The sequence below is a fragment of the Durio zibethinus genome, chromosome 13 (genome assembly GCF_047325235.1).
Source record: "Durio zibethinus cultivar Kanyao isolate XHJ-2024 chromosome 13, ASM4732523v1, whole genome shotgun sequence".
Lineage (NCBI taxonomy): Eukaryota > Viridiplantae > Streptophyta > Magnoliopsida > Malvales > Malvaceae > Durio > Durio zibethinus.
Genome location: NC_143174.1, coordinates 19,603,736 through 19,614,284, shown reverse-complemented (window position 1 = coordinate 19,614,284; position 10,549 = coordinate 19,603,736). Strand labels below are relative to the sequence as shown.

Here is a 10,549-nt window from a genome sequence, read left to right as displayed (position 1 = left end):
TCATTACCTAATTCTATACTTGATTCACCTTGGGCTAGTGTGGTTAATTTTTCATATCAGTATTCACAATTTGAATACATTTTGTTATTTGTTGAAGATAATATATAGTAGTAATAATGTGAAAGTTACAATCTCCAGAGAAAGTAGTAAAATGGACCGGCAAATAGAGGGAGGCTCTACTGAAACTATTGTTTCATCTGGTCAGGTGAATGAAATGAGTCAGAAAGGTAATGGTGTTCAGAACGGTGCTATTGATGACTGTAGCAGTGAGAACCGAGGAGATGCTAAGAGAAGTGGCAACTCTGAAGCAGATGAGGGTGATGTGCAAAATGGAAGGCCATCGTCACTTGGGACAGGCGCATTGATGTGCCATGAAGAAGATGCACTATTTATGGAAGCTGGGTCACCAATTGTGACCATTCTTGAAATATTACTGAAAAATCATCAAACGGGCATGAGTGCGCAGAGGTCTATGCAGAGCAAGAAAAGCTTGTTCTGACAAGGTTCCTTGGTTTTCTCGATTAGTTCATTACTTATGGAGCATAAAAGAAAAGCTAGTTGGTTTCACAATTCTAGACTCCAAAATTTGGTAATTGTGGAAATATAATCTTAATTATTACTTGATTAGTTGATTTTATCTATTTTAGTTAAGTATCTTATTTTTAGAATAAAAAGTTATTTGTGTAATTACGTCAAATTCATTAAATATGTTTTTATTATGTATAAAGAGTAAATTACTCCGATTAATTGTTTTAATACATGAAAATCCTGAGTTTTTAAGAATAAGAATATTTAGTCTTTAGTTTATATATTTTCATACACTTCTAGTATTGTAATAAGAAAAATATAGAAGAATAAAATAGTTTTATTTTAAAGATTTTTTCATGGTATTAAAACATGATTTGAACCTTTGAAAATTTTCACTCGGAGTTCAACATGACCAGCTGAAAGGAGAGCCTGGCGTCGAAGGTTACCTTTAACCTCGGAGCTAGTGTTTCTCAATTATTGCAAAATATTACCATTCTTATTCGAATAGGTTCTTTAGCATAAAAAAAGTAAAATTTTAAGTGCCTTAAGTGTAAAACTAAAGAAATCAAATTCATGGATTGCGAATTCAGGAATTTCAGATCATATATATAAGGATGCATCTGTATTTAGTAAATACAACCCATGTAATGAAAACTTCAAAGTTTGAATTACTGATGGGTTGCTTTTAAAAGTAATCAGTACAGGTTATGTTATTATTTTCAAAGAGATAACACTTGATTCTGTTCTGTTTATCCCAAATCTAAGTTGCAATCTACTATCTATAATCAAACTCACAAAAGACTTTAAGTGTGTTACTAAATTTCTTCTAAATATATGTGAATTTTAGGATTTGGATTCGGAGAAGATGACTGACAATACTAAAATGTGTGCAGAACTCAATATCTTAAGAGCTAATGATTCTGAAAGACAATATCAAAAAACCTTTTGTGTGACTTTATCCTCCTATAATAATATAGTTAGTACTATCATATTGTGGCACATTAGTTAGGTTATCCAAATTTTTTGTACCTCAAAAGGTTGTTTCCCTCATTATTCAATCAAAATCCTAACAACTTTTAGTGTAAAGTCTGTCAACTATCCAAACATACTCTTATCATATATCCTAATCAGTCATACAAACCATCTCATCATCTTTCAATGATATATAATGACATTTGAAGTCCTTTCAGAGTAAATAACATTATTGGCTCCAGATGGTTTGTCATATTTATTGATGATCATACCAAGGTTACTTGGGTATTCATTATGAAGAAAAAATTAGAAGTGGGCTAGCTATTCCAAAATTTCAATAATATGATCCAAACTCAGTTCAAAACCAAAATTTAAGTGTTGAGAACTGACAATGGGAGAGAATACTACAATTCAATTCTTGGATTATAATGAAGTATGGTATAATTCATCAAAACTCACATGTCGACACTCTTTAACAAAATGACATTATTGAAAGAAAAAATCGACATTTGTTGAAAGTTGCAAGATCCCTCATGATGACTACTTATTTACCTAAGCATTTTTAGGGTGAGGCTGTTCTTACTACTACTACATATCTTATAAACAGAATGCCTTCTCAAGTTCTGAAATTTCAAAGCCCTTGTCAATCCTTGCTCAGTTCCTATCCTCACATTCGTATCATTTTGTCTATTCTTATTAAATTGTTTAGATGCACAATATTTGTTTTTACCAGCCAACAAAACCAAAGCAAATTAAATCCTAAATTCATCAAATGCATATTTCTCAGATACTCTCCGAATAAAAATGATATAAGTGTTATTCACTAGTAATAAAAAAATTTTAATATTCCATGAATATTACCTTTTTTGAGAATCAATCTTATTTTTCCAAAACTATCATTCAAGGGAGAATCCAATCACATGAAAATATCAACTTTGGGAAGATCTTATTATCGAACCACCAAACAATTCTCAAACTCCCTTTCATGTTCAAAACATCCAACCAAATCGTTCAAGCCCGAAGTTCACACAAGGAAAAACAAACAAAGAATTGTTTGTCTATTCAAGCAAACAAAAAACTCATAAGGATATAGGAGAATGTACACCTTCAAAGCAAAACCAAGAATCTGAACCAATTTCAAAAATACTTGAAACCAACATAGGTAACACTCTTACTGAATCTAATTCAATTGAATCTTTTGATGATCTTAATCAACTGATTGTTCTAAAGAAAGGTGTGAGATCATGTACTTAACACCCAATCTGTAATAAGGTTTCTTATGAAGGTTTATCACCAAGTTATCGAGCTTTTGTTATCACACTAAATAACATGCAGATTCTCAATAATATTCATGAAGCACTCATGCAACCAAAATGCAAGATGGTTGTTTTGAAAGAAATTAAAGCTTTAAAAAAGAACAAAACATGAGAGATTTCAAAACTACCTAAAAGGAAAAATTCAATTTGGTGCAAATGAATTTTTACTATCGAACACAATACAAATGAAAGTATTAACAAATTCAAAGCTCGCCTTATTGCAGAAAGATTTACTCAATCTTATGGTGTAAACTATGAAGAGACATTTGCTATTGTTATTAAACTTAATTCAATCCAAGTGTTATTATCATTGGCAACAAATCTAGATTGGTCACTCCACCAATTAGATATCAAAAATACATTTCTTAATGACGACCTAAAAGAAAAGGTTTACATTGAAATCCCTCTAGGATTCTAAAATCAAGACAATTCTGATAAGATATATAAGCTTCAAAAGTCTTTATATGGTCTTAAACAATCCCCACGTGCATGATTTGATAGACTAATAAAAGTCATAAAGAAGTATAGTTTTTAAAATACCAGACCGATCACACCATATTTGTTAAACATTCACCTGAAGGAAAAGTAGCCATTTTTATTATCTACGTCGATGACATTATTATTATTAGAGACTGTGGAAGAAATTAGCAACCTAAAGAACCTCCTAGCCAAAGAATTTGAAAGCAAAAATTTGAGACACATCAAATATTTTCTTGGCATAAAGGTAGCTTGTTCAAGAAATGGCATCTCTGTTTCATAACATAAATATGTTCTAGACTTACTAAAGGAAACTGGAATGCTTGGATGGAAATCTACTAACACCCCTATGGACATAATGAATAAGGTAGGAATGAAAGAAGGAAGTCCACCAACAGATAAGGGCAGATATTAAAAACTTGTTAAACTTATCTACCTTTCTCATACAAGATCAAATATCAATTTTTCAGTTAGCATGGTAAATAGATTTATAAATAACCCATCCGAGGAACACTTAAGGGCTATGTATCGAATCTTATAATACCTAAAGAAGAGTCATGGCAAATGATTATTTTTTAAGAAGACATCATGCTGAAATGTTGAAATTTACATTGATGCTAATTGGGCTAGATCTGTTATTGACTGAAGATCAACTACTGGTTATTGTACTATGTGTAGGGAAATTTAGTTACTTGGTGAAGTAAGAAACAATCTGTGGTGGCTAGAAATAGTGCGATAGCTGAGTTTAGAGCTATGTCTCATGGCATATGTGAGGAAATTTGGCTGAAAAGGTTGCTAATGGAGTTAAAGGTCTTTGCAGAAGAATCCATGAAAGATATTTTGTGACAACAAACTTGCTATAAGTATAGCAAAGAATCCTATGCATCATGATAGGACTAAACTTGTGGAGATTAATCATTACTTCATCAAAGAGAAGATAGAGGAAGGAATTTTTAGATTAGTTTAGTTTATACTCTTACATACCTCCAAACTGTAAACATACTCACTAAGGCTCCCTCTCGAAACAATTTCGAGAATTTAAAGTCTAAGCTGAGTATGATTGACATCTAATACCCAACTTGAGGGAGAGTATAGAAATTTAATCTTCATTATTACTTGATTAGTTGACTTATCTATTTTAGTTAAGGCTTTTATTTTTAGAATAAAAAGTTATTTGTGTAATTATACCAAATCTATTAAATATTTTTTTATTATGTATAGAGAGTAAATTACTCATTTGATTAATTGTTTTAATGCATGAAAATCTTGAATTTTTAAGGTTGAGAATATTCAGGGGCAAAATCCAATTAGGGTTTCTTCTTGTAACTTTGCTCAAAATGGTTTAGTTGCTGCCTTATATCCATTAAAATTCTCACTCCTTTGTGGATTTTGTTTAGGGCTCTATATAAACTGATTAATGCTAAAGTTTAAGTTTCTGGATGTTGAAAAGTTTGGAATTGAAAGAAATAAAATGGTTAGAGTGTGGCCTTTTTATCTCCTCTTGAGCTTTAGTTGATTTTTCTAACCTAGATTATGGATTTTCTCAACTTAAGTCTTAGGTGTTTATTTTTCAATTAATGTTTTTGAATGATGATTTGTACTCATACGTGTTACAGAAACAATGTATTCTCCATTGGCCATAAGTGAATAACGAAGTCAACAAGAACCTGCGGAGAATAGTGCTGTAAAATCTGGAATGCCAGCAGGTGGGCAGAATGAGCCTTATCGTAATGGAATTGTAAAATCTCCGATCCCAGAAACTGTAGAAATAGGTCGGACTGCCTCTACATTCTCTTCTGCTTTGAATACTGATATGCCTTTAAAGCACGAATTGCTTATTGGAAAGGAGACACAAAAATGAAGAGATTAAGGACTTGAATTAGCGAGAAAAATAGTTCTAAGCATCAGGATTCCTTCTCATGTTAAGGCCCATTTTTCCCCGCTATTGACACTTGGATCTGATATTGGGTCCCATTGTTAGAACTTTTTTTTTTTTTTTGTTTAGAGAAGGGGGATTCGAACTTGCTCTTTGAGTAAAAGATGGTGCACCAAGCATTGAGCCAAACGTTCGATTGGTAGTTGAGGAATTAACCATAATAGCTAAGACTCTTGGGCCCTTCACCCTTACCCTCTTACAACATTAGGAACTAGTAAAATAATCCAAAATTTTTGGCAGTTGTGCTAGCATATTCAGGGTAATGAAGTTTCAGTCAACCCTAATTTACCTGTTTGTCTCTTAATAATATCAGTTTTATCAGATGCATAATGCGATCCAGAATCGATTATTCCAGTTTTTACCTTTTTATCTATTAATTCGATTATCCCTGTCTAAATTTTTAGCTTTCTGCAGGTGGTCTGACTGATATTACTTTTTGCAAAAGCTGGTCTCCCATAAAAATGATTGCATACTGGAATATAGATTGTAGTCGTATCCATCTCATATATAAAATGCTTTAGCAAAAGATACATTGTTCAACTTTCTATAACAATATATATGCAATGGAGTAGGTAACTTGCTGAAGTCTGGGAGGAGGATCTTCCTAGAAACTTCCTAAACTAGGGTTTTCCATCCTGAAATTATAACAGGTAGAGTTTCCTTTCACTTTCTTCCCTAAATTTTATCACCTTTCGAATCAAACAAAATCTTGCTTTCATTTTATGGTTATAACTGTCAATAATGTACCCAAAAGGAAACAGTGCTATAATTAGTTTAGGGCCTTGTTTTGGGTATGGCATTTTGGGCCTCCCATTTTTATCTCAGTAATCAAGTGGAGGCATGAAAATAATGTACATGGACAAAAAAAGGTCGCTTCCTTCCCGCGTGCCCCGTCGTCCACAATCATCACTCCTTTTCGTACTTGCGTTTCTCACTAATTTAATTCCCAGCCAGAATTTCATTCCATCATTCACTAATGGATGTTTTTATATAAAAATGGAAAATAATAATTAAAAATGGTTGCCTCTCACCTCCCGCACCCTACTATAACTCGATTTCAATCAACGACGAGACACGTGTGCTGTATCCCACACGTGCGACTCCACCTTCCAAAACTCATTCCCCGTAAATGCCAGATCCAAATTGTAAGCAGCAGCAGAGTGAGTGAAACTAAAATGGAAGTGAACGGAACAGTTGGTGATGCAGAGAAACTTCGATCTCAGTTCCTTCACCTACTTCGTACCAGACGAAGTGCTCAAGGTAAAACACAAAAGAAAAAAAAAAACCACAAATCCCTCAAAAATATTTCAAATTTGTTTCTCTGTTTATATTAATTACATTAATGTGAATTTCCCTTTTTTCTTAGTTCCTTTGACTGTGGAACCTGCAAAACCTGTGGTTACCCCTTTCTATCAAGAAGTTCCTCCCCCAACTTCCAGTGAGGTAAAATTCTCCTTCATGATTATTTTTATTGTGATCAATAACCTGTTCAAAAACAAAATTTAACTGCGTTTGTTTGTAAATTTACCAGGAAATGGAGTCTTGTCCAAAGGCCAGCATTGGAAACCTTAAGGAACTGGTTAAAGAGGAAAACCTTTATCTCCATACCGAGGTAATTAATTGGAGCAGAACTAAAAAGCATTAATACAAGCTAATTTAGTTATATATATGTGTGTCTTTTTCAAGAATTAAAACTTAATTGTATTTTGGTCATTGATAGGCAGGAGAGCAAGGAAAATTGCCCTTGTTAATTTTAAGCATGAAAGAAGGCAATCTAGAAAAGAGACCTGCTGTTGTTTTTCTTCATAGTACACATAAGTGCAAAGAGTGGTTACGCCCATTGCTTGAGGTAAGCTGAATTAAACCTTTGAATTTGTCAGGGTCTTCTTTTATTAGCTATAATTTGCTAAACTGAGTACTGTCTTCTTGTTTCAGGCTTATGCTTCACGGGGATATGTTGCCATTGGTGTCGATTCCCGCTACCATGGTGAACGTGCTAACAGTCTAACCACTTATAAAGATGTATGTAAATTTTGTCCAACTTTTAATTTTCTTTAATTTGGGTTATTTTGTTTGACTATGTGATTTAAGAAAAATCAATCAAAATATGAAGTAGTTGACTTGTATTAGTGTACTGGGTTCCAATGGAAAGTTCTAAAACTTTATTCTTATTTGTACATTTTTGTTATTATATTTTGAGATAAATCACTTGGAAAGTGATCCTAATTTCATTAGGTTATCTAAGTGCAGGCTCTGGTATCATCGTGGAAAAATGGGGATACAATGCCATTCATATTTGATACGGTAAGCCCTCATTTTTTGTTGGATTTATCTATATTTCTGACCCGGTTTGTTTCAATAGGAATTTCCTGATTGGTAATCAATCAAAAAATGAAATAAAATCAAAAGGAAACTTCACAAATAGTAAGGAGTTCTGCTGTTTAGTTTCCATTGTAGTCATGGCTAATAAAAATGCTACTTTAAGCTTTCAATGGGATTTAGTTCTTAAACTGTTGCAGTGTTATTTTTGAGCATTTCAATTCATTTAAGGTTTCCTATCTTCCAGGTTTGGGACTTGATAAAACTTGCAGATTTTTTAACCCTGAGAGAGGATATAGATCCTACTAGGATTGGAATTACTGGTGAATCACTTGGAGGTTTGTTGACTGAGATTTGAAGGGACTGAAATATTAAATTTTTGCTCACTATTGCATGTTGAATTTATGTGAATATCATGAAAGGCAGGAATGCATGCATGGTTTGCTGCTTTTGCTGACACCCGCTATGCAGTGGCAGCCCCAATAATTGGCGTTCAGGTAATTAAAAATTTATAATTCCTATAAGCATTAATATATTTTTTAAGTTATTAACAAAATATCATGTTATATATTTGTAGGGATTTCGATGGGCAATAGACAATGACAAGTGGGGGGCTCGAGTTAACAGTATAAAGGCTGTATTTGAAGGTAATTTGTGCCAGGATTCTTAAAAAAAGGAGCTAAAGATTTAGGAGAGTTATCTTTATCCAGTTTGAGACTCTGCATGAGCTATCTTAAATATTTATATATGTACTTAAAAGCCATTTTGGATTTGAAATTAACTAACTAATGTAGTACTGGACTTTCTGAAGTTAAAGGCAGTATAGCGCAAAAAGAAATGGCTAATAACTCATACAACTTTAGTAATTTTGTATAAATGATTACATTTAATAGATTTATACTGATTCATTAGATTAGGAGTGAGACATTATATCACTTAATTGAAGCTGGTTAATTACTCTGGCTTCATTTCGGTGGGAAACTGTTCTGGCTTTTGTTTCTCTGATTTTCTTAAATAATTTTGTTACAGAAGCAAGGATTGATTTAGGCAAGAATGAAATTGATAAAGAAGTGGTGGAGAAGGTCAGTTATGTTTCTCCCTGCACTTTTGCAGACTTAATCCATGTAACTTGCTACTATTTACCAATCATCACTTTAAAAATGTGGAGCATTAACGTTACTTCATGACTCTTTTTGTGCTCTTTGTTTGACTTATTTTGTATATTTACAGTTGTCATGAACATCATTAACATCCCTTTTTTAAATGGATATTCTAAAAATTTTAGCTACCTGATAAGTGGTTTTTTTTATGTAAAATAGTTTTGAAAATTGTAGAAATTCATGAATCAAAATCCTTAAAAGTATGAGAACCACCATTCAGTTTGGGACATCTAGTAAAGTAGGTGAAATTATTTCATTGTTTATTTACTTTCTGAACAGGAGGTAAGAAAACTCACACACAAGAGATGCTTATGCACACACAACTGAGATTCATTCACAAGTGCATTTAAAACATCATGATATTAGATAATTGTGCATAAGTCTAATGTACATCCAAAACCACATTTTAAAGTGCCTAATCTTTGGGAGAGTTGAAGTTAAATGGAGTGGCACATAAATGGGACAGAGGATATACAAGTCATTGACCTATTATCTTGTTGATAGAGCGAATTCTGCTAGGAGACTAGGCATTCTGAGTTATTCCCATGCATTTTCATCTTTACAAGCCTAATTATAGCTGCTTCTTTTATGCTGTCACCCGATGTTGATCATATTTTATGGTTCCACTTTTCTGACTAGGTTTGGGATAGGATTGCTCCTGGCCTAGCCTCCCAGTTTGATGCACCTAACACAGTTCCAGCCATTGTGCCACGCCCTTTGCTGATTGCAAATGGTATAACACTTCTTTTTATTTCATGTATTTGAATTGCTTTTGAAGTTCATCTAATTGTGCTGTTAGTTCCTGATGTTTACATATATGGTTAACTCTTTATTATTGGCTTTGACAACATTTAGGAGCTAAAGATGACCGATGCCCCATCGATGGCCTTGAAATTCCCAAGACAAGGGCATGCAAGGCTTATGAAGAGGTCCATTGTTCAGATAATTTTAAGGTATGGAACTGCTGCTGAATAGTTTCTGAAATCAGCAAAATCTGTTTCTATGTTTACCAATAAGACCTGAAAGCCAGGATGTCTACTCAAGCAGCCAATTGATGCATGGAAACCCCTAAAGATGTAGAGTAGAAAACTACTGGAACATCTTTTATGGGGATCTCTGGAAACTATAATATGTTCTCCCTCTTTGACATACAGAAGTGTGCTAGTGCATGAAGATATGTCGTGTGTGCATAAGCATAGGTGTGATGGATGAATGTGCATGTTTTCCATTTAACCATGTTTGGCATCTTGGAATGCATGCTTTATTATTTACCATGAGGTTTTGGCTCCACTGGATTTTTGGTGCTTTTATCTCTTATCTTTTGTGTCCTAACCTTGCAGCTCATTGCACAACCTGGAATATGGCACCGAATGACGCCATTAATGGTGAAAGAAACAAGTGATTGGTTTGATCGGTTCCTTAAGTAATAATTTCATCCAGCTACTGTTTCTATGTTTGTTGTTTGTAGATGGAAATGTATTTTGTAACCAGTACGCTGCAATTTGAATGATGTGATGAACTTTGAGATAAAAATCCCTTAATGTAGTTGTAATTCGTAACAATAAGAAAGTGATTCCATTCATTTTGCTGTTAGGAAAGCATATGTATTTTGTAACTGGTAGGCTGCAACTGAATTTGAATGATGCAATCAGCCTGTGATCAAGACCTTTTTTTAGTCCGTACGATCTTATCAATAAAATATAGTTATCTCCTTTGTACAAGGTTGGTGAAATCGCTATCTGTCTTCCTTCTGCAACCACACTTTTTGGCCAATCACAAGGTTTTTGATAAATGAATGTTTATTTCAAAAATGATCCATACTTTTTGGGCATCACCATTAT

The 10,549-nt window shown here is 33.4% G+C and overlaps 1 protein-coding gene across 1 annotated transcript; it reads left to right on the top strand.

Annotated features, from left to right (window-relative positions):
* Positions 1-6,159: 6,159 nt before the first annotated feature.
* LOC111302937 (uncharacterized) lies at positions 6,160-10,290 on the top strand. Its single transcript, XM_022898852.2, has 13 exons — positions 6,160-6,489; positions 6,596-6,672; positions 6,761-6,841; positions 6,950-7,078; positions 7,165-7,251; positions 7,480-7,533; positions 7,796-7,886; positions 7,975-8,045; positions 8,126-8,195; positions 8,578-8,630; positions 9,348-9,441; positions 9,564-9,661; positions 10,049-10,290. Exons 1-13 carry the CDS (start codon positions 6,246-6,248, stop codon positions 10,133-10,135), a joined length of 1,236 nt encoding a protein of 411 aa, XP_022754587.2. The 5' UTR covers positions 6,160-6,245; the 3' UTR covers positions 10,136-10,290.
* The last annotated feature ends 259 nt before the right edge of the window (positions 10,291-10,549 follow it).